At 35.8% G+C, this 23,696-nt stretch overlaps 4 protein-coding genes across 5 annotated transcripts; 1 reads left to right on the top strand and 3 right to left on the bottom strand.

Annotated features, from left to right (window-relative positions):
• The first annotated feature begins 794 nt into the window (after window positions 1–794).
• On the top strand, window positions 795–3,075 carry LOC127260793 (patatin-like protein 2). Its single transcript, XM_051288721.1, has 7 exons — window positions 795–1,063; window positions 1,181–1,362; window positions 1,460–1,643; window positions 1,719–1,880; window positions 1,962–2,264; window positions 2,341–2,516; window positions 2,616–3,075. Exons 1-7 carry the CDS (start codon window positions 923–925, stop codon window positions 2,836–2,838), a joined length of 1,371 nt encoding a protein of 456 aa, XP_051144678.1. The 5' UTR covers window positions 795–922; the 3' UTR covers window positions 2,839–3,075.
• A 256-nt stretch (window positions 3,076–3,331) lies between these two features.
• On the bottom strand, window positions 3,332–4,416 carry LOC127260794 (defensin J1-2-like). Its single transcript, XM_051288722.1, has 2 exons — window positions 4,281–4,416; window positions 3,332–3,842 (listed from the first exon to the last, which is right to left on the bottom strand). The coding sequence occupies exons 1-2, from the start codon at window positions 4,342–4,344 to the stop codon at window positions 3,682–3,684; spliced, it is 225 nt and encodes a 74-aa protein (XP_051144679.1). The 5' UTR covers window positions 4,345–4,416; the 3' UTR covers window positions 3,332–3,681.
• A 1,139-nt stretch (window positions 4,417–5,555) lies between these two features.
• LOC127260792 (protein VAC14 homolog) lies at window positions 5,556–13,126 on the bottom strand. Its single transcript, XM_051288720.1, has 19 exons — window positions 12,789–13,126; window positions 12,536–12,649; window positions 12,310–12,375; window positions 11,489–11,578; window positions 11,299–11,418; window positions 11,174–11,202; window positions 10,927–11,069; window positions 10,752–10,846; window positions 9,814–9,900; window positions 9,594–9,701; window positions 9,254–9,345; window positions 8,974–9,055; window positions 8,154–8,219; window positions 7,725–7,840; window positions 7,529–7,649; window positions 7,206–7,367; window positions 6,971–7,099; window positions 6,717–6,785; window positions 5,556–6,057 (listed from the first exon to the last, which is right to left on the bottom strand). Exons 1-19 carry the CDS (start codon window positions 12,984–12,986, stop codon window positions 5,788–5,790), a joined length of 2,157 nt encoding a protein of 718 aa, XP_051144677.1. The 5' UTR covers window positions 12,987–13,126; the 3' UTR covers window positions 5,556–5,787.
• A 1,176-nt stretch (window positions 13,127–14,302) lies between these two features.
• LOC127260818 (nuclear pore complex protein NUP155) lies at window positions 14,303–22,462 on the bottom strand. Of its 2 annotated transcripts, XM_051288771.1 has the most exons (13): window positions 22,090–22,462; window positions 21,285–21,454; window positions 20,415–20,541; window positions 19,757–20,019; window positions 17,948–19,613; window positions 17,639–17,851; window positions 17,167–17,414; window positions 16,667–17,078; window positions 16,291–16,496; window positions 15,861–16,200; window positions 15,272–15,490; window positions 14,811–15,139; window positions 14,303–14,727 (listed from the first exon to the last, which is right to left on the bottom strand). In XM_051288771.1, exons 1-13 carry the CDS (start codon window positions 22,249–22,251, stop codon window positions 14,616–14,618), a joined length of 4,467 nt encoding a protein of 1,488 aa, XP_051144728.1. In that variant the 5' UTR covers window positions 22,252–22,462; the 3' UTR covers window positions 14,303–14,615. The 2 variants fall into 2 exon arrangements, with proteins under 2 accessions (XP_051144728.1, XP_051144729.1); XM_051288772.1 differs by lacking the exons at window positions 21,285–21,454; window positions 22,090–22,462 and having other exon boundaries at window positions 19,757–19,882; window positions 19,960–20,019; window positions 20,415–20,540.
• Between the last annotated feature and the right edge of the window lie 1,234 nt (window positions 22,463–23,696).

The raw sequence follows: 23,696 nt of genomic DNA, 5'->3' as shown, positions 1-23,696 counted from the left end.
TATATTTTGAAAAGCTAACAAATTAACACGTGAGTGAAATGATTAAGAATAATTAAAATAAATTATCTACTCAGTACATTGCTTTAAAACTAAAATGCAGTAGAAATGTCACACTGATCTAACTATAAAAATGTACACAGATATAATGCATGGGAATATGGGAAAATTAAAATAAAATAGAAGAATAAAATAGTGGTCGTGCAAGAAAATCACGTGCCTCGTCACATATGTTTGAGTTTAATAGGTTTTTCCATGATCTTGATTTGGTTTAAATTGGACGGTGGAGATTTAGTAGGAATATCAGTATAATTTTGTATAATCAATTTAAGGTCTTGAATTGACTAATATAGGAGTACTAATTTTGGCTCTAGATTAATTTCTTATTCATCTTAGTTCCTTTAATTTGATATTGCTTTTCATAGGTCAATTTTCTTTTCTTCCAATTTAAATCTTAATATAATCCAACTACTATATCAATTTCGAAAAATTTTAACACTATTATTTAAAATAAGTTTTTAAAATATATACATCAAATTATCAAAATTCTATCAAAGTTAAACCCCATTTGCATTTTAAGGCTGTGTTAGGTAGGAAATTATAAAATAATAATTGAAGTGTGATTTGACAGAGTATGACTTGATCTTGTACTATATTAAAACTACCAATTCAAATGCAAGCAGCCCCTCAACTTTCAATTGAATATATCTGCTATTTCTTGAATCTTGTGTACAAAAAATATTTATATTATATATATATATATATATCAATTGGTCCAACAATTACCTCTATTTTATTATTATTATTATTATTATTATTAAATTATGTAAATAATTTAAATGCAGCATATATTCACTTACCGTAAGGCCCTGTTTTCAAATAGTGAGATCCGTCCGGTCAAGCTAACACCGCCGGCGGAGAATCAATGGAGGAAGTTCCGTGCTTCCGTCAAACCGATCAGCCGCCGGAGTACGAGCGGTACATCACTGTTCTCAGCATAGATGGCGGTGGCGTCAAAGGAATCCTCCCCGCCGTTGTCCTTGAATACCTCGAATCTCAGCTCCAGGTAATTAATCCGCACCGGAACAAAATATATACTTATATATGTATAGAGATTAGAGAGAATCAGCTAATTGATTAATTCATCTCCGTTGAATGATTTTCTTCGTCGGATTTGGAGCAGGAGCTGGATGGAGATCAGGCGAGATTAGCAGATTACTTCGATGTGATAGCCGGAACGAGCACCGGTGGACTGGTAACCGCCATGATTACATCTCCGGATGCAAACAATCGACCTCTGTATGCCGCCAATCAGATCAAGCCTTTCTACTTGGAGAATTGCCCCAAAATCTTCCCTCGGGAACAGTAATTATTCAATTCATCGACCTATTCCATTTTCCTTCCCTAATTGATTGTTTACTCTGCGTAATTTGACGATGAACTAAACTCGATTGCGTCGCAGCACCATATTCCCTTTCGGTAAAATGTTGAAATCATTGTTAGGGCCATTGTACGACGGGAAATACCTCCATGGAATACTGAAGAGCCAATTGTCGAACACCAGGCTGAGCCAGGCAATCACCAATGTCGTCATTCCAGCATTCGACATCAAGCGGTTACAGCCAGTGATCTTCTCTTCGTATCAGGTTCAGATTTCTGTTTCAGCTTAATTTCCTGCACTCACTCGCAATCACTCATCAACATCATATTTGCGGATTCAGGCGAAGACAAACAAACTGTTGGATGCAAAGTTTTCCGATATCTGCATAAGCACTTCAGCAGCTCCGACAATATTTCCAGGGCACGGATTCGTCACTCGAGACGAGAACGGCAATTTCAGAGAGTTTGATCTGATCGACGGAGGCGTCGCTGCGAATAATCCAGTAAAATCCATTCCCTAATTGCATCAATCAATCAATCACTGCACTGCACACCATCTCTGATCCGATTAATTTCGAATCAAGGCTTTGATCGCCATAACAGAAGTGACCAAACAAATGTTCGACAGCAACATGAACTTTTTCCACACAAAGCCAGTCGATTATCCTCGTCTTCTGGTGATCTCCGTCGGCACCGGAGCAGCACGAATCGACGAGAAATACAACGCCAAATTAGCCGCCAAGTGGGGAATGTTGGACTGGCTGCTGTACGGCGGCACCATGCCATTGCTGGAAGTCTTCACCCAAGCCAGCGCCGACATGGTCGACTTCCACAGCTCCCTCATTTTCCAGGCACTCTACTCCGAGGAGAATTACCTCAGGATTCAGGTAACTCTTAAGATTCGATTCCGCCATTCCTATCTCTATTCCGCCATAATCAATCCATTCCATCCACTCTGTGCAGGACGACACCCTGTGTGGAACCGAATCAACCGTCGATGTTGCGACGACGGAGAACCTCAACAGACTGGTAGAAATCGGCGAGCGGCTGCTCCGGAGCCCCGTTTCTAGGGTCAACCTGGAGTCCGGCCTCACTGAACCAGTCAAAGACGGCGGCACCAACGAGGACGCCATTAAAAGGCACGGAACTCACATATACATATATTATACTATATATTTATATATATCATCATCTTGCTTTAACAATTTTGCTGAATTCTTTCAAATTCTGGCTGCCAGGTTTGCTAATTTACTTTCAACGGAGAGGAAATGTCGCGTGGCGAAGAACACAGCAGGGAGCAGAACAGCCACTGTAAAAATGGCGGTGAGCACATGGCGGCCAAAGATGGCGACAATGTTGAATAATTATTGTCACAGGCCAAGTGAGACTGCAATCAATCCTCTCATCAGACTCAGTCTTAGTGCTTCTGTTGCTGTCACTGCAAAAGCTTTCTTCTGGTAATCATCAATCAATATAATCAATTAGTAATTAATGGTGTTGTTGCATGTCAATTAATTATAATTTGTTGAAATTTTATATTCATCGATTTAATTGCATGCATGAGCATGAGGATGAGCAATTGGGCATGATTGATAGTATATATAGTTTTATAAATTTTAATTAAGTTGTATGGTGGATTTGTGATTGAGACAACCACTCACTAGCTGCCTGCTGATTCTATATATCAACTGAAATTATTGAAAAGATAGCAAAAAGTCATCATATACATCTCTTGAATGATCTGGAAAAGTGCAAATATATGTATTATAAAACTAAATTTATAATCCAAAATATATATTTATATCACAAGTCAATAATATATGTCTGATGGTAAGTGGACGACACACTAATAATTAATATAGAGCTATCTTTAAATTGCCTGTTACGTTCACGCAATGCTTATCTTGACTGAAACATGTAATTCAATATATATAAATCGAACAAACGAAATATATCAAGATTATAAAAAAGAAAAAAAAAACACACACACACATATTATAATTTATTAATTGTAATACAGCCGATTACAAAATCAACTGCAACTCGAAATTGCAGAAAAGCAGATTCAAACATTAGGAAGGCAGAACCCAAAATTAAATTGGGTCAGGACTCCATTATCAAACCACACACACACAATACAATAATTATTTACTAAATATAATATAGTATTAATTAATAAAATACGAAACTCCTGATATAATTAATTACTATACACACACATATATAGTAATTAATCAATTTATTCTCAGGGTAATTTAAAAACAAAATAAAATAAGTAAAAAGAGTGGTCAGTCAGGTTTCTTCTCAACAGTGTTTAGTGCAGTAGCAGCGGCGGCGGAAGCCGCGGCAGTGGCCGCCGTGGAAGCCTTCGGTCTGGCACACCGCCGCGCAGTTGGCCTTCAGCACGCAGGCCCCCCTGAACCGGTGGCTCTTGGACTCGCAGGTCCTGGCCTCTGTCACTATTCCTGGTCCCATATCATATATATATATATATATAATATGTTTAGTTAATGAATAATCTTAAGCTGGTATGTATATACAGCATAAGCTGCTTTGATCAGATTAGCATGTAATCAGCATATATTATATTATAATTATAACTCAGCATACTACATCATATTGTTACGAGTATAATGTATATTGATCTGGTTAAATTAGCTTCATCCATTCTGATTTAGTCGGATCAATAGTAGCCAATTTTTAATACTAGAGCTTTACATTCACAAGAATCAATCATCAAGATCCCGTATCCCATGCAGCATTTTATAACTATATATGGAGCTTTACAGATGTAAATAATTAACAGAAGCCCATTTCAGTTAATATGAGATATGCAAGAACTTACACTTGTTAATCATAAACCAAAAGCCAAGTAAATATTTGAAAGTAAATCAAATTCATACCATTTGAAAAGACAAGGATCAGCATGAGAGATAGAGCAGCCAACAACTTCAGAAAACTGGCCATTTAAATTTTTTTGGTGTTTTTTTCTCTCACAGAATTAAGGGTTGTATGTGTGTGTGTGTGTTCAATGCTATGTGCTAGAAAAAAGACCGTGTAAGAAGGCTCTATATATACACCTCTGCATGGGCAAAAAAAAAAAAAAAAAAATCATTTAAATAATATATATATATATATATATATAAAGCTTGAACATCAATGAGTGATATATATGGCTGCTCAGACCCACTGATTAAACTAATTTATCTCCATTTTTTTTTCTTTTTGCCTAACAAGTGTTGCATATAATTGTAAATGTTTTCACTTTAATTTAAAGTTTGTGTGTGTGTGTGTGTGAAAATTAGGTGTTCAATATCTTCCTTTGGCATTAAAGGTGTTTCTAAAATCCCTTTTTCCCTTATTTTGTTGATTCACTTGTTAGCCCTTTTAAATTGTATTCCCATTGTGTATCAGCTTCTTTTAGCTATGAAAGAAATTATTAATCAATTCTATTGCCATTGTAATCAAATTTGGAACCTTTTTTTTTTTTTTTTTTTATTTCTTTCCCAAAGTGTTTTGTCTATTCATTCTTGAGTCATAATGTCAAAATTGGTACCTTATATTTCTTATTTCTGCATATTTGTTTCTAAAAAGTGGCTTTCACTTTTTTGCTGTACAAATGCTAAAGCAAATTAAAGGCACATGAAGTGTTCATACTTCATACTTTGATTTCTGAATTATCCAAGCTAATTTGATCTGTTTCGGATGAAATAGTTTCTAGATGAGGTTTTTAGTATAATTAATGAATGCTTAGGTGTTAAAATACAAATAATCAGTACCATACTGATTAGTCCATTTAGCATACTAAAATCCTGTTAGATCATATGTTCTATAGATTGTTAGCGTGTCATAATTCATCTAATTTATATGTATTGTCTTTTAGGTGAAATTAATAGTAGTATGTTCTATATAGACTATTATAATGTACTGCAAGTTTATTAACTGTATTTATATTATATGAACTTATCTTCTTTATATATGTCATTTGTATATATTCTAGATGTTGTCAACCGGAAAATTAATATATTTCTATAAGCATCTCGGAAACATTCAGAAACACGGGGTGTTTTTTTTTTTATTGGTTTGAGAAATATTTGGATTGAGTTTGATATTAAAAAGAGATGTATTTTTTTCGGAAAAGACAGAGTCCAAATAGTAAAAACCTGAAAGTTCGGTGATAAAGAAACAAACCTTAATAAAATGCACTCTCTACGGCATGGAATATATACATACACATGTTCAAGTTGAGAGTTTCCAGATTTTCTGTCTGCAGTTAAATTCATGAGAAGAAGAAATTAACCTTCTTCCAGATAGATGCCAAATGAGTTGCATTTTAGCCGGGATGAAAATTACTACCGTCTACTTTCTATATTAATCTTTATACATCAGCTGCTAATTGGGAGAAAAGTATTAGACATTGGCGGGACGTAGAGCCCGAGACCTGGAATGCGCTCGATGCATCTCCTGAGCTCGCTCAAACTGCTGCAGACATGAAGCAAAGTTAATCTCTTCATGTAGATTCCTTTGGTCTTCACCGTCCTCAAGAATTTCTGATCCTCTGACATTGTTAATGTTTAAGCGAGTAACTTGTGATGATAAATGATCGACATGTTCGCCACTTAAAGAGTAGGGCGGTACAGTCTTTAATCGAGTCCAGAGAATCTTAAATGCTACACTTTGCTGCACAAATGGGAAGAAACAAAACATGCTTAGGATAGTCCTCTAAATACAGACAATAACATTAGCTCTAATGTGAAAGCAAGACCACCATCTGAATAATATTCTTTTTTGTAAGTAAAAAAGGCCAGCTTTAATATCTATCCATCACTGCTATAAATAAAACCAAGTTTAAACAGAATTGCACTACCAGCAATGTTCATCCCTACATTAAAAAGACTAACCATTTGTATATCCCATCACAAAATCCAGTTAAGGAATATTATAAGCACTATTCCATGTTCACAAATTAACCAGAATGCCAACAAGCTAAAGCCTTTTATGTTTAGCATCACCCTACCTATTACGCTTTAAACCAAAAAGAACTTTGGAAAGTTAGAATGGTTTCACCAAGAACTTAAAAATGAAAGCCAAATATCATCTCAAACCTCGACAATTGCTAATGGATTTCTAAATCCCAAGTTGCTGATCCAATTAACACTTTGATTCATGGCTGGCATAATAAAGTCATTTAGTTTCAGGTATTAATTGCTCTCAAATTGGAAGTAATATACAGCCAACAAGTAATGTTTAATCTAATAGTATTATAAGTTCTATTTCAATATGCATATCAACTACTATCCTATCCTTTCTGTATGAAGTAGAAACTGCCAAGTACACACCTGGGGAAGCAACATCAGAAGTCCATACAATGCTTTCAGCAACCATGTATATCTTCCTGGATCTAAGAGCTGAAAGAGGAAAGCAAAAACTCAAATTGATGAAGCAAACAAAATACTGTTCATAGAAAAGATATGTATGTCACAATTTCTAAAGAGAAATATAAGAAGCATTAAACTTTATGCATTTACAGTAAAACACAAATCTCATAGATGAAATCGGCATAACTCACCTACACTAAACTATATTTAATTACCTGTAGTCTAAGGTAAACAAAGGTAGGAGCTTCCAGAAGGTGGATCAATTTATCCAGTTGCACTAAAAATTTGATGTGAATATCCTCCTCAACCAATGATTGTATGACAGAACTTGCATGCTGGTAAGCCTATTATAATGCCAAGATAAGAAAAAGACAAAAAGAAATATTACAGAGAAATAGAGAAAATAGGCAATGAGCAAGTGAAAGACCCACCAAGCAACAAAGCTCTTACCTGAGCTAGTAAGCAAAGGCTTATAATAGCCATTGGTGAATGGCACCAAGATGTATATAAAGTAAGAAGTAGGTCTTTTCCGTGATCATTGAACATGGAACTTTTCAAGAGATCCCGGAGGTTATCCAACTCATACGAAGTGAGCAAAATCAAATTCAAAGCCTGAATTAGAAATTTGAATTTAAAATCAGTCCAGTGCTTATGTAATACAAATTGCATCCCAGTAGATAATAAAGAGTTGAATCAGATAATGCTATTCATATTTGACAGGTGAATAAACTAAAACGAAAACATGGTGATGCCCATGTTGGAACACATATTACCTCAACCATAGTTGATGCAAATTCCAAGTTAGATTCTGTCTGAAGTATAGAAGAAAGCTTCCTATAAACTGTTTCAGCATCTAAAAGCACACATAGTCTACGGATTATCAAAGCACCCCGTCTGCAAGAGTAAGATCAACATACATGATAATGACATACTTCAGTATGTGTAAACAAACAAAGACACATAACTCACTTCTTCAAGAGAGAGTAATCAGCACAGAAATTTTGAACTAATTCAAAGATGAGCTGATGAAAATGCTGCTCATCTTCGGCTATACAGGCATGGACCTCAAGTACCAGGAGCACTACCTGAAAGAGAAAACCAAATACCCTTTGTTTAATAAGCCATACGAGGAATATGAAACCTACAAATGAGAAACAGACCACTCAAATGTGTTTTGGGTTAGAATGAAAATACTTTCAAGGATGCACAAACTAAGTTTTTCAAAAAAATAAAACTATTGCTAACAGCATAAAAAAAAGCTGTAACATCTACCTTGCATGGAAGAAAGAAGATTTTGATTGTAAAAAGAGCACTAACATCTCACCACAACCATAAGAATCAGAGACAACAATGTCCAAAAACAGAGAATTTAGCAGAATTGTTGTGTTATGAAGATACCTCGTCAGAAGGATCAGATAGCGACTTTAAAAGAGTTTCAAAAATGTCACTCAAATATGATAGAACCTGGAGATAAGAAAATGAACATGTAACTCATAGTACCCAATGACAACTACTATATTTACAACGTTGATAATGGCAAAAGAAATGCATGGATAAATTGAAATCAGCAATTACAGCAGATGCTGGGTTTGCATGCAGATGGACATTTATCTAAACGTTTCTACCAAATTGAATTTTCTATAATCATTTCATTTGTTAGATGACATTCAGCGCATGAATTGAGATTTCTATTATTCAATATGCAACAATTAGCTATTGCGCCCCCCATATGCTAGTGGAATTAAACTAGAACAATAAATGGTTTTCTGTAGTGGGCAGGAATGAGATTCAACATAGTGTAGACATTGAACATAATAAATAGCATATGATTAAAAAATTACAGACTTAAACCAACCATCACTAAAACATAAATTTTATCTGGTTTAAACCCCTACATCTTGAGATAGGATGCTTCTGGTTTAAATTGTGATAAAAACAGGAAATGCCTAAACCCTAACATTGACATATTGGAAACAGCAAGTAGTCCAGAATCTTATACACAAACTGAAAGAAAGGAAAATGAAGGGGGAGACGATCAACTGCTTAAATTCAATATGATGCAAACTCAAAAGTCAAAACTTATAACACAGCATCAAATCGTTGCTGTATACAAGCAAACAAACTATACATTGGACAGTGTAAGTTAACATCCATGAGGAGAACATAAAATAAAAAGGCTCAAAAAAAGAGTAGCATTTACAAAGAAGCCAGTGCATACGTGAATCCGGTATCTATCTAATAGGGTTGATATCCAATGCAATGCTTCAATACGTGTTCCCTCCCATCCACTGGACAGGTGCCTGGCACATACACAAACACTTGAATTCTTTCACTATTTTATGCAATCCGCCATGGAACAATGCACATGGTACACTTGCACTAAAAAGAGAAACCATAAAATCAATGCTCTGATCTCTTTCTAAATGATTCATAAACCAGCCAAGATGTCATATGCAAATAGATACAAATTAATAAATTGAAGGATAGAAGACAATTACATCCTGGCTACAGAAAGGATGGGCCCTACATCAAATCCTTCAGCTGGATCAGCTTGGATTCCCCGCAGCTCTTCATTTGTTTCTCGTGCAACCTGAATTTTCCAGCAATGTTAACATTTTGAACATACAACCATATAATAAGCAAGGGAAAAGAACGGTCAACTCATAAGGTCCAAGGGCTGATAACTAAACATGTTTGCTGGAAAATAGAGATGTAAAATGGAAACAAGGTTGACAAGGACACGATACTACTTGTGCTAGTTTTAAAAAAGATAAAATAAAAAACCATAAATCATCCAGAATTAAAGCAAGCATTGGTAACACTGAAGGAAAAGCTTACAACTCTTATTTTCTCTTCCTTGTCGGATATGCAAGGGAGGATCGCACTAAGAATGTCAGCATAATGAGGAACAAGTTGCTCCCCACCAAGTTTCACAAACTCGTTAATCTGCAGCACAAGGTATGTGAAACTCAACAGTAAAAACATAAAAACTGTACATTACCAATACCAGCAATAAAAAAAGAACTCATACTTGGAATCATAGTTTGAATACACTCACCCAGGTAATAGCAGTCAGGCGAGTAAACTCATCGGGTGAAGCTGCCCTTTGCACCAGTATTTCAGCCATACGACCATAATCAACAGTCTTCAAGAATTACACTACTTATGTCAGGATAGATAGTAAAGCGCGTTTACTTGAACAATGGTAAGAAAACATGCAACAATGTCAGGACAAGAGCCAGTACAAACCCAGTAATCAGAAAACACACCCTAGCTTCAAGACAAATGACAAAATAATTGCCAATTTTGTATTGAGTACATAGTTTTTCCATGAGTCCCAAATTTTGGTGGGGGTGTTTTTGTAAATTCATTAGCGAAACATAGCTCCTTATTTAACTGGGGATGGAAGCAGCAGCCACATCTATGCTCCATTAAATGTTATGTTCTACATATTTGTCATACTTCCCTCAAAAAGACAGCTAAATCACAAAAACAAAAGATCCCATCCAGATTACACACGGATGCTTGCCTGGTTTTATATAGCCATTATATTAAGCAGCAGAGAATATACAGTAAGGGTGTAAACGCCCCAATATTACTATTCATCAATTTTTTTTCCCTCAAGAAACAGCAAATAGAACGCCTATTTTTCATTTTCTATATTATATTAAAAATTCATTTTTACTTTCAAAATATCACATCAACGCCTATTTATGTCACACCGTACACTTATTTATATTACTATCGTACTACTATTTCAATTCAAAATTTATACTACTCAAATCCAAAATCCAAAATCCAAACCCCTAAACAATCACACCCTAAAGATATCGAGTCCTAATGTCTTTTGTTGAAACTTTAGACACAACTATTGAATTCTTCAAATGATGTCATCCCTGTGGGGAAAGCATCACTCCTCTTTGGGCACACACCATAAACAGAAGAAACAGGATAACATTGTTCTCGGCATAAAATATATGTAATCCACTGTCATACCGGAGAGTTTTTTATTTCTTGAAGAAACTCAGAAAGTGCTGAATCAGCCTGTTGCCTTATCTCACGGCTAGAATCACTTAGCATATTGAACAAGCCTGAATTTTAATTGTAACATAATAACATTAGTAGAAAAAACATCAACGGAGTCAACAAAACAACAGATTAGGACACTCACCATCAAGAAAATCAGGAAGAAATCCTAGCATGTCAATTTCAGGAACGCTATCAAGAACAGTAATCCATCCAACCAAAAACTGGCGGACGTAAGGGTTTAACACATTCATTCGCTCCCTCAATAAAGGTATAAATTCTTCAATGCTGCATCAGGTCAAAGTGCAGTTGAACTAAATTAAAATATGTTTCTATGTTATGGGAAACCAACCTAAGAACTAATCACAGGAAATTGATTCTCAATAACAGACCTAAATTGATCACTTTCAGTGACAATATCCTGCATGTGAACAAAGCAAATAATAAGCAACAATACTATTAAGAAATTAACAAAAACCATAAAAATGAATCATTTACAGTAAAAAGACCCTTATACCTTTACAAGCCTGTCCAAAAGATGGGCAGCACTCTGGACATTGGCATCAGAATCTGCTGAGAGCTTACACAGCGAATCAAATATCTTATTGAAGAACACTATGAAGTCACCTCTCACCACCTGAAAATTTCCTGTAATGAAATCCAAATGCAGACAGGCAAATGAAGTATAATGCAAGTTCTTTTCATACCTTTGCGATGTTGTACAGAGCTTCACAGGCATAATATCGAACTCTGCTATCTTGATCACCAAAGGAATTCAATATTGGTGGGACAATTTGCTGGAACACACAATAGAGAGAAAAACATTACACAACCCATAAAACTACAGCAATGTTTAATCAAAACAGGCTAGTGTCAAACTTATCTCAAGACCAGGTAGTAGATTAAGATTAAGTGAGGAAAATTTACAGCCATTTCTAACAAATACACCAGTTCTTTTGAATATATTATCACATTAAGCACCAATAATAGACTTCCATCTCCATTAGGGTAGGGTCTGCAAGATGAAAGTGTAAGGCATTTTGCATCACGGGCTATTATATGTTTATCATTTTCCATGCATAATATATAGAAAGCAATAAATGGCATTACTACTTGCTCTTTGACATTCTCATCACATGACCACACTGCAAAAATATCATAAAAAAATTATTCATATTTTGTTATGTCATCATTTTTCCAAAATAAATAAACTCAATTGTTCCACCTAGTGAGATCCTTAAACAATCATGACCATGGATACCAGCAGAATCAGCACAGGTGATTGGCATTTTCTTAATCAGAAGTTCAGAACACCAACAAGATCCAACTACACCTATGCTGGGTAGTAAAATTCCCCAATTTTACAAAGCTTACTATAACAAAAGAAAAGGAACACTAAACCAGCCCTGCACTCAAGACAGAGCAAAATAGAACCAGAAACATCCCTAGATAACAAATACGAAGCAGGATCAACATAATCAATTTGGCAACATCATATCCATCAAAAGTTTCAAGTTAGCATCCTTACATCAAGATGCTGCGCTGCTTCAGAAGCCAATCCCACAGTAGCTGCCGCTAATCCTATCAACCCTCCCTAAACGACAAAAAATAGGACTGCGATCAAACCATCTCTCCTCAAAAAGTATGCAAAATAAATAAATAAGTTGGCCTTAAGATTTCGGCACACGCCAATGCAGAAATCAAGAAACCCACGTTACAAACCAGTAAAGAATTATCTAAATCATGGGGCATACTTTCCGATAATTTGTCTGAGGCGAATAGGTGTACTCATTGGCCAGTAAATTGATCACCGCAGAGATTTTATCATGATCCCCTGCCACAGCTAACTGCTTCACTATCCCTTCCACCTTGATCCAACAATACAAACTATAAATAAAGAAACACAGCTAACTAGAGCAATTCAGAAACAAAACTTCCGTACAGTCACGAATATTAAGAAAACACCATTTTAACGACGACCACGCCCAAATGCGCAAAATAGAGTACCTCGAGAGCTGCAATTTTCCGCTTCTCGTAGAGCTTATCGGAGAGGTTACGCAGAACCGCGGCTGGAATCACGGACAGTGCATCCGCCATAGCCAAGAAACCCTCGAAGAAAAGATAGGTTATATCCTTGGCATCGCAATTGAGGGCGCGAAAGACGCGCTTAAGAACAAATTCAGCTAACTTTCTTTGGAGTATCATTCATAGTCAGTCAGACAAGATTCAAGATTGAGAAGACTCCTCTGCTTGTGACTCACAAGGGAGAGAGAAACAACGCAAGAATTCTTGAAGAACGCGAATGGAGCAGTAAACAAAAATAATTGACGCAATAAATCTAATGTAGCGTGAGAGGGGTTTCTCTCTCTCTTTCCATTTTCTTTTTTTTTTTTTTTTCTTTTTTATCTGAGGATTGGATAAATTTGGAAACAGAAATGGTATTATTAAATAATAAAAAACTGAAAAACAGACATCATTTTCATTTCTTTATTTCCTTTCATAGCCGAATATATGTAAAAGTTATTCTTACGTTTTATTTGGCTGTGACTGAAATACTAAAAAATTTTGAAATTCTTTTATTGCTAGTATTGGCAATCATAGAAATATTATTAAGATATTTTATGGAAATACATACTAAATATTCTACAAAAGTAGACAGACCATTTGTAATTTTGAAATAAAATAACATCTTTTTTTTTATACAATTATACAGATTTAGTAATAAAAACATAAATTCAATTATCAAATAAACTTTACTTTCATTTTTTTAATACAAAACTTATTAATGATCTTATAATCTCACTGGAAATTTATAATTTTTTATCGGGTTATTAAAAAACTTGAAAAATTAAAAGTAAGAACGATGAGTTTGCTGTGTTTTTTTAACTTTTTTTTAGTATAATATTTTTAAAATACATATTTGCCTGGTTTTGCACAATGATGTCATTATACTTGGAAATCTTCATATAAAAAGACCTTTATAGAATAAAAAGGGTTGAATATATTACACATTAAAAAAGAGTCTAGTTCTTGTATATATGTGGAGAAACGTTAAGAATATTTGAATTAAAAGTAGTAAACATATTACTCTTAATTTAATATGATTTTAATTAAAACCTTGTTGTAAATTAATCAGTATAAAAATACATTTAAAAACACATGCATTAGATGCTAAACAGATCTAATTAAGCATACCTCATTCAATTAAAAGGGAAAATGTTAAACTGCTCTTTAACAATCCAATTTATTACATTATGTGAGAGTGCATATTCAACTCAAAACAATAACAGAATATTCTCAAGCCTTAAACAGCACGCAGATCCACAAACAAATTTATTAATTCCTACAAAGAATTATATACACAAAACACAATTTGTGCAGTGCTTTGCATCAAGAAAGCTCTTTTGCTTGCGGGCATCTCATGAAAAGTCAAACCAAAAGGCAGAGAAAATTGACCATCAAACCACAAGTGAAAAACAAAACAAGAAAATACAAAAATAATTGATGTCAAAATTTGGACATCATGTAGAACATGTGATATGATATGAGAAAAACTAATCAACCTGTGAAGAAATAAAGGCAACCTAACCTGTCTGTCTGAGTTATGATGGGACTTAAAAATAAATAAATAAATAAAAATTCTATTGTGCTAAGTATCTGAAACTTACCATAACAATTGAAGGCTAATCAATCTCAAATATGACCAAATCTGTGAGCATTGTGCATACAGAAAAATTTATATGTGATGATGTCATTTACACAGGAATAAATTATTTTTTGGTACATGAATTACCAATGCATACAACAGACCTGAGAAAGCAGACTTACAGCACTTCAAAAGGAAAAGGAAGGACTCAGTACTGACTCCTCGAGTTCCCGGAAGCCGTGGTAGACGGCCTCTGTTTGATTTTGTGGAAGGGGTAGTCTCCGGACCTCGGTCATGTACCTGATATTTGTCAATTCGAATTAGTTGGGTAAAGAAAAGTAAACATGTGAAGAATTTAGGGCCAGAGAGAATAAAGATCATGCCTATTTGCTGCAGTAGTGATCTTGTCTCGAACGCCTTGATTTAGTGTTGTAGTTTGTGTAAACGAAAATGGTCCGCCAAGAATAAGGGAAGCTCCGGCAGTGCTTGTGCCCATTTTCTGTGCATAGACAGACATTGCCCACTCACGAAGTATGGCTAGAACTGACCGGAGAAGTCGTAACCGTAGATTTGGAGATGGTACAATTGCTACATTGGATAACAGCTGATCATAAGTATTCAGCACAGGTTCTACGGCACTCTTACAAGCAGCAAGAAGAGCCCTCGCAATATCTTCATCGCCAACAGGCTCAACCCCAGAAACTGTTCGTTCCTACAAACAAACAATGAGGTTCAATCATTAGTTAGATTCTAAAGCAATCTAAACCAACCAGGAAAGGCGCGATATGAACTTCAACAATCAAAATCAAATGCTCTTGGGTATGAAACAGCAGAAAACTCTTACCTGTGCAGACTTCTCAAGATGAAGACAGAGTGTATCTAAAGGTAAAATAGCTCCATCTCCAGGAAAAACATGAGAACCAACCCTCTTCAGCACTGCACAAGCCTCAGCAATTCCACCCCTAGAAATAGCTTGATCGATAAGTCTAGCCCAGATTTCTCTAACTATACTGCTATCAGCATCACCAGAATAGCTTGCAAAATATAGCATTTCCAGACATATCTGAAAGACGAAATGAAATTATGAACCTCTTTTTAATTCTAATTGTATAATATGCTGCAAAAATTAAACTGTAGCTGGACGCAAATGTTATGGAAGACCAAAGAACATAGTCCATAAGAGAATATATGAAATATCCAACAATTCAAAAGTCACAAAAGGATGTTGATTATATAACAATTGGTATAAAAGATAAGACTTCCTAGATGCAGCACAACATAAGTAAAACATGAGGACTTCTTTCCACTTCAAGCAACTGACATACCAAAATAAATATAGCCAAATTCTCACAAGAAAACTAGACCAAAGACAGAAGCAGTCCATCATAACTTGGAAGTTTAATAGCACCAAAATAAGATATCATGTAACTAACCTCCCAAAGTTCAAACGGAACAGCATACTCATTGTACAACTGAGTGATGGTCTTTAAATCCACTGCTAGATCCTTTGCCTTTTCTTGAATATCAATAAGAGATTCGGGATCACTGGATTGTCCATTAGCAGCAGATTCCGATCCACCAGGAGAAGATTCCAATTTTGAAGCCATAGCTTCCAACTCCTCTTTAATCTTCATCTGAAATTGTAGAACAGCAAGTTTCCCTTCAAGTAAATCAAGAAGTCCATTGTCCATAACACCCTGGGCAGAACCACTGAGACTACCTGTCTCACCAGCACTTTTTGCCTGCAGAACAGCATTACTCAGGTATTGGCACCTGATAGCCATTGAAAGGTCACAAACTGTTTAAACTTGAATAAACTATATACGTAGAAAGAATTCATATCTCAGCAGGTATATGTAGAACCTTTGTTCAAGAGTCAATGTGTCTCCAGCTTCAGTTGAGCGCCTTTCTGCTAGCCTCACTAATATCTGAGCAGCGAGAACATGCTGACGCTTTAAAACATAATACCGTGCCAGAAGTTCAAAATACTTTATCTGATTAGAAGAAACAGAGACTCTTGAATGACCCATGGGAGAAATTGGGGATGCCATATTAGAAACAGCTCGAACCTACAGGGGAGAGGCCATAAAGACTTTAAGATACTTTTCTGAAGTAGGAAGACAATCAGAATCATTTTCACAAATAGAGTATTTGGCTTTGCTTTTAAATGAAACTGAACATGAGTTACAACAAGTTTTTCAGTAAAACCAAGGACAAAACCAATAATAATAACCCAGACCTCTTGACTAGGATCCCTTGCAGCATTTTGCAAAAATTGCACCAAGTCTGGCCCTCCATACTCCAATAACTCATCGTCAAGTCCTATGTCAATCAATGTTCGATACAGAAACTCATGGAAAACTCTATCAGAAAACTGAACACCAAGCTGAATGATCTGGCATATGTACTTTCTACGAGAGGCAGGATCAAGGACAGACTGCACAACTGGCCTGATAGGAGAGCCAAACTCCTTTTTCAACACTTCACCTTTGAGGGATCGCAAAGCATTAGCCACAATTTCATAACACTGCATACGCCGGGAAAGGGCATATTCTCGAATAGCTGCATCTATTTGCTCGTTGAAAGCATCCCCAGCCGGATCAACTGCCTGTGCCTTTTGCAGAGGTAATCGAACTACAGCTTCATAGAATCTGCAATTTACTAGTTGTGTTAAGCTTAACTTAACCAAACAAACGTACTTAAATATGAACTTCAAAAGGGCAGGTTGATTTGAAAAACCTCAAATCCTCAAATCGTTTGCATACAGTCTGCAAGTCAGCAGACTCAGGGATTTTACTTAAATTGTTGAAGGCCTCTTTAGCCAGGCTTTCCCTCTCTTTTGTATCTGAAGTGGCAGCAGCCCTCTCAAGATACTCTACAGCTACATAAAACTTGTAATCACTTTCTTTGTAATAGCTTGGAGAACCATCTCGTAATCTATTACTGATATCATCCACAGTTCCCCTGCCATCAGGCCCAGTGTAATACTGTAGAAACAGATAAAAAGTGAAAGTGAAAAAAAAAAAAAAAAAAACAAAAAAACCGGAAAAAAGATAGATAAAGGAGTGCTAACAAGCTAAACCAAGGTAAGCATCAATATATCAGATTTTGAAGAGAAATCAGGTAAACTGGAAGTGCAATCAAGGGAATACCATTTAAATGGTAACAATTGCATCTATATCAAATTCAAAAATTGAGATGTTTCAAGTACCTCCATTAATGCAGATATAAGCCGTGTGGCAAGTCGATCTCCGTCTTCTGAGCAAACTAATTGGTGGAATGTCAACTGAAGTGTAGCTTGTCTAAGATTTGCATCAAAACTTTGAATTAACCGTGCCACGATATGTTGTGAAAGAAGTTGAAGTAAAAAGAGGGCTTCCCCACATCTGAGAAGCAACTGCCTAATACACTCCATTGCTCTTACCTGGAGAGAGAGAGAGAGGAAGAAAAAGAAGCGCACACTAAATAATTTTTTAGGCAAATTGTAGTCCCACGTGATGTGATGCAAAAGTATTCATACCTCCATGGCAGCCAATTCAGTAGGACTGTAGGGAAGCCGCTGTCTTTTATTTGATGGTCCACCCTCATCAGAGTCAACATTCCTGGAGTTTGAACCAAATAAATTTCGCACCATACTCCTGTCACCAGATACTAGATCTGATCCAATCCCAACAAGAATTGAACCACTTATGTCTCCCAGACCAGCTACACAGCCATACAGCCCACGCCTAAGATTCCGTCTAGATCTTAAAAATGTTTCTAGAGAACGGATTTTGTCTTCAAGGACACCCATGGCTCCACCAGAGAGTCTGCAAGTTATAATTCCATCTTCTGACATAGCATCTGGTGAACCCGAGCCACCTTTCATGATAAAGACAGGAAGCTCCCACAGCGGCAAAAGTAACCTTGATGCACACAGACAGAGACCCTCGTGAGCACCTGAAAACACTGGTTCAGCCTCCTGAACAACCTGCCCCATGCTGAAACCCCCTGCTGCAGTTCTAGTGTTTGACAATGCACCACTTCCTTCTAATTGTGGCATTCCAACAATTCTAGGGTCCTCAAAAGCTTCAGCTGCCTTTTCAGCAACAACATTGCTTATGAAGGCTTCTGTGTATAATATCCGGGCAGCGAGCATCAAACACATAGCAGCAGCCTCTCCAGCACCAAAACGGTTGAAGAAGTCCTCAAGCAGTGGTCTTGGTGAGTTGGATTCTAGTAATCGCCTTAGAATGTCAATTGGTCGGTTGAAAACAACTTCCATCATGCCCATAGTGCTAAACACTACTATCTTTCTTCTTGGTAATATATGTTGAGTGAAAAGATCTCCTCTTGCCCACAGCTTAATGGAATTTTTCTCACAAGACTCCGATGAGTTATGTAATCCACATAATTCTATATCAGAATAGAGTGATTGCACTACTGATGCTGCATCAGGGAGAGGTAAGACATCTGCAACAAATAGCATTCTCCCTTCCACAGGAATTGATGAAACTGATTCTCTAAGGGCGCGCAAACCCCTTCCACCTATCCCTAGGCCACCAGATGAAACAGATTGCGTACTTGGATCCTTATTCACAACCAAAAGTGATGAGACAGCAGACGGAGATGAATCCGAGAGGACAAGTATTCCAGAAGAATAATGTGCTGATTCAATTTTTAGAGAAAGATCATCACTCTGAGATCGCCCAGCAAGAGACAGTGCCCCAAATGCAAGCCCTCCACTAACTCCTATGGGAGGAGAAGGCCTTGTCGTTACAACCTTTAAGCAATTTGGTTTACTGTTACTGGAACCAAGCCCACCCAAACCTCCAACAGCAGTGCTATTTCCACTGGATGGAGCTGTTGAGAGGTACAGTCTACGCCCGTCAGATAAAACAGCAACTAAATGCAACCACTTTGATTCTAAGGTAGACAAAGGTGATATGCACACTATCGAAGATTTAACTGGTCGAGGAGGCCTTGATCCTGCTTGTTGTCTGCCACCATAGTTAGAGTCCCTCTGAGTGATCAAGTTTCTCTCTTCTGCCACCTTTTTTAGTGGACCATCCCCATTTGGCCCAAGAGTGAACACTTGAATTTTCATATCCTCTGTGCGTACGTATAACACATGCCTCTCAGAATCAACAACCATTTCAACAATAGGGTCAACAGCTCCAAATTTAAAAACATTTGGTACAACCCACCTGAAAAGAATGAAGAGACAAACTGTTAGAAGATGTACATTAAGGAGCCAATAGAAATGCAGGCATCATGTAACTCAGACCATATACTACAATTGATGACTGACCACAGCCTCTATGTCAAACAAAAGACCAAGTGAAACCACCTTGAAATAACACTTCCAAGACCAGATGTTAGGCAGACTTTACGACAGCGTTTTTGCCAACCTGAACCGGTTGTATATTGCAGTTCATAAACATGACCATCACGGCCAGCCAGGAATATATGACCCCTATCAGTGCAAGCAATGCAAGTCATAGTCACTCCATCAGATAAAATGGTATATTCTGGCAGTGGTTGAAGTGAAACCTCAGCATATGGATCAGATTCATCGCCACTTCCAGAACAGCATACTCCAACAAGGATCAACTGAAAGACACAAGCAAACTTTGAATATTTGAAATAAATAAATAATATAATTTGACACATGCATGGTTTAAGAGTTGAGAGAAATTATTGGCAATGTGTCAGATGTGAATATTCTACCGCAGATCAACTAAAAGACAAAAGCAAACTTGGAACATTATAAGTAATAATTCGACACGACATGGTTTAAGAGATGAGAGACCTGCTTGCCCGATCTTGTATAGACAATATCAGTAAACTGCAACAACGCAATGAATGCAAGGGTGCAAGGGAACAGGGAGGAATTTATTGCAGAAGTGTATGCAAGGCGGTGTCCATAATATTAACAGCTCACCAGTCAACTGTTCACAATTACCATATAACATCCATAGTGAGAAAATGAGGGGAAATAAACAAACCTCAACAGGAGTGGCCAAAACTAAAAGATACTGAATAGCTTCAACAAAGACGCCAGGTTTGGCTTTCACCAAACCAACAGCACAGATAGCTTGTTCCTCTCCAGTATATTCAGAGCATTGTCCGTCCCTAATTCAAATAGTTGTAATGAGATGAAATATTAACGGTGCAATGTTAAGTTTAATCACTCAAAAATAGCAGTATATTAAAAGATTGAAATAGTTGTTTTGATGTGATAATTTGAATAGAAAATCAATTCTTGATATAAAATACGTGTTTGATATAAAAAAATAAAAAATAAAAAAATTCAATAACCAAACCCTTGAATTTCATGAATAGTTGGGCGTAAATCAGATTATTCGGAAGGCATTATTTAAATAATTTTATACTTGTAATGTATAAATATTATAAATAAATGAACACCAAACAACTAATCATTTGATCTATAGACCAGTGGGAGAGCACAAGGAAACTAAACAAAAACAAGACACCATAACAACAGTCTGCTTGGTTAAGAAGTTAATAAATCAAAAGGTTATGAAAAATAAGCAGTTCGTGCAATGCAAATAATATTTCTTTTTCTTCTTTTCTTTTTTTATGGTTTGGCGGTGTAAGGAGACATGCACTTGTTTTACCGAACACTGTACAATATCATGAGGCTCACAAATTTTATTCATCTACATTAGTAATCTCGTTTAAAATGAGGTGGCACATCTTATGAGCACTTAAAACATTGTATATACCATATTATCATATATGATTAGAAAAGGCCAAGACCACCTTTGCACAAACAAGATTTCATCATCTCGCAGCTGCTTGTTTTGGAGTCGAGATATTTATCAATCAATAAACATCAATTATAGAACTCTTACCACTTGTCAAATCGCCAAAGAAACAAGGAACTATCCACTGATGCCCATGCCCGTCGTATTTCTGGAAATATTCCACACAGCGCTGTCCCCTCTCCACCAGCTGCATTGTACCTTTCAATCAACACAGGAGGCAACTCCCATGTGTCCCCAACTTCAACTAAAGGAGGCCACTGCACCATATACAGAAATACATGATAACTAATAGGTTCTGAAGCAGGCTATAATATAGTCAAGAAACACAAATAGCACTGGCAAGCATCAAACAAACAGTCATGGTGCTTATATTTGAATTTTTGCATGACCTCTAACTTCTCCGGTCAAAATCTTCATTAAAACCCAAAGAAAATTTCAGGGTCAGCCACATCACAGAATAAACGCTATAACAAGCATTACATTCTACCATCAGTTCTTATCTCGCTTTTTGTTTTTCCCAGTGCACTCAACTAAATCAAAAACATAAGGTTAGGTAGGAAAATGAAACTTCATAGTAAACTTGCCTCAGTTACCACTGAATGAAAAAAAGTATTATACGTGCAGTATTTTCTCCTTCAACACAGCACTTTCTGTCGAAGGCCATTGAAATATAAATTACAAAAACCATTATATAAAAGCATTCTTAGCAAATGAAGCTTAACAAATACATTTCATCAGTCCCCAACCAAAGACATATTCTAAGCAGGGTACTTAATACCTACAGCAATCAAGAAAAAACTGCCACGAAAAGAAAGCACAAAAAGCATGCCAAAGAAAGCCGAGACACCGTCAGGGGAACTCATCTAAATCTACATATGTACTCAAGAAATACCTCTCGCGGGTGGGTAGTGTAAGGATGACTAGAGTATCTAGAAGCTTCCAACGCTTCTTCAAGATCGAGCTGCCCGGCAATTTCCCGCCCAATGCGGTCGCTTACAACCAGCCCCGCATTGGTGACATCGCGCATCACCACCTCGTTTTCCCAGGCAGCCATATTTACCCTTCGGCGGCAACAAACCCTTGGTGTTCTGTCTTCAGTTGAATCAAAACCTCTAGGGCTAGCGCATGGCACCGCCAATTTACGCCGTCACTCGAGAATTGGGGGAACTGTACCGACGACTAACAGCTGTTGAAGCGAAATTTTCAGAGAACATCCTGCGCAGAAACAATTCCAGAGCGTTGTGGAGGGGACTTGAAAAAATTAGGGTTTTGGCGGTGGCGGACCTATTAAGCTAAATTTTCAAAATCATGGAGGGCAATCTTGTCTTTTGCTGGCTCTCCCAAATTTTTTTGCTAGCTCTTGGGTTTAAATACAATTTAAATAAAAATATATTTTCTACTTCTCAAACATTTCCAATTATTTTTTTTCAAATATTCTATAATATTTTTTCATTTGAGTGGGAATTGATAATTTTATTTGAATGAATCAAAATTAATAATTTTGATATTGAATAGGACAAAAATAATTTTTATTCTATTTTTAAAATATAAAATAATTAAACATACTTAATATCTATTTTACCCATTTCATGCCTATAAAATAAATATATAAATTTTTTTCATGATTTTTAATATTATATAATTATGTTGATTTATATTTTTAAAAATATTTTTTATTTAAAATTGTGAATTATTATGGACAAATAAAATATAAAAAAAAATATTTCCTTCGTCTCAAATAAGGTACAACATTTACTTTTGGCACAGATTTTTAAATGGGTAGTATTAAATAGGATAATTTAGAAATTAAGTGATGCGATGGAGAGAAAAATATATATTTTATTTTTTTATTTGGATGATGTAGAGGATAAAGTGTGAGATAGAGATTAAATATAATTAATTATTTTCTATTTTGAAAATATTGCAAGGTGTTTGTGACGTACCAAAAATAAAATGTTGCAAGGGACAGATAATATTCTCTCCGTCTCCCTGATGATCCTTTTCGTTCCATAAAATATTATTAGCGAATTTATTTATTTTAAATATATCTAGGGTGTGTTTGTTTGGAGATTGTATTTGGAGATTTGAATAGTATAAATTTTGAATTTGAATAATTGTATGATATGATATAAATAGGTGTTGATGTGATGTTTTGAATATCAAATTAATTTTTAGTATAATATAAAAAATAAAAAATAAATATTTAATTTAATATTTTTGGAAAAAAATGGGATGAATAGTATGTTAATTTTTTACTTCTTACAAGTATGACCTTAAAAGTTATTTATTTATTTATATTATATAAATTTTTATTATTTACAAAATAAAATTTATATTGTATATATTTATTGAAATATAATGTTAAAAATATTTAATATATAACAATAATACTTCTATAAAAGAATAATAAGATAATACTCATCCGTCCCAAAACTATAGTCTTAATTGGATTGATCAAGATTTAAAAAATATTTATAATTGGTAAAAAAATATGGGTAA

The sequence above is a fragment of the Andrographis paniculata genome, unplaced genomic scaffold, assembly GCF_009805555.1.
Source record: "Andrographis paniculata isolate CXL003 unplaced genomic scaffold, ASM980555v1 Contig62END, whole genome shotgun sequence".
Classification (NCBI taxonomy): domain Eukaryota; kingdom Viridiplantae; phylum Streptophyta; class Magnoliopsida; order Lamiales; family Acanthaceae; genus Andrographis; species Andrographis paniculata.
The sequence above is the reverse complement of the archived record's forward strand: the minus strand, read 5'-3'. Positions and strand labels throughout refer to the sequence as shown.

Bases quoted from the DNA above. Each gene is read 5' to 3' on its own strand.
- LOC127260794 (XM_051288722.1), bottom strand. From the start codon at position 4,344: ATGGCCAGTTTTCTGAAGTTGTTGGCTGCTCTATCTCTCATGCTGATC. The intron at 3,843-4,280 runs GTATGAATTTGA...ATATGGGACCAG, and splicing joins GATCCTTGTCTTTTCAAATG to GAATAGTGACAGAGGCCAGG.
- LOC127260792 (XM_051288720.1), bottom strand. From the start codon at position 12,986: ATGATACTCCAAAGAAAGTTAGCTGAATTTGTTCTTAAGCGCGTCTTT. The intron at 11,579-12,309 runs GTAAGGATGCTA...TGTGTGTTCCAG, and splicing joins AAGCAGCGCAGCATCTTGAT to CAAATTGTCCCACCAATATT. The intron at 11,070-11,173 runs GTCTGTTATTGA...GACCTGATGCAG, and splicing joins ACTGAAAGTGATCAATTTAG to CATTGAAGAATTTATACCTT.
- LOC127260793 (XM_051288721.1), top strand. From the start codon at position 923: ATGGAGGAAGTTCCGTGCTTCCGTCAAACCGATCAGCCGCCGGAGTAC. The intron at 1,363-1,459 runs GTAATTATTCAA...ATTGCGTCGCAG, and splicing joins AAAATCTTCCCTCGGGAACA to CACCATATTCCCTTTCGGTA. The intron at 2,517-2,615 runs GCACGGAACTCA...TCTGGCTGCCAG, and splicing joins AACGAGGACGCCATTAAAAG to GTTTGCTAATTTACTTTCAA.
- LOC127260818 (XM_051288771.1), bottom strand. From the start codon at position 22,251: ATGGCTGCCTGGGAAAACGAGGTGGTGATGCGCGATGTCACCAATGCG. The intron at 21,455-22,089 runs GTATTTCTTGAG...TATATGGTGCAG, and splicing joins ACACTACCCACCCGCGAGAG to TGGCCTCCTTTAGTTGAAGT. The intron at 17,852-17,947 runs GTATGAATACTT...CTCTCTCTCCAG, and splicing joins CTGAATTGGCTGCCATGGAG to GTAAGAGCAATGGAGTGTAT.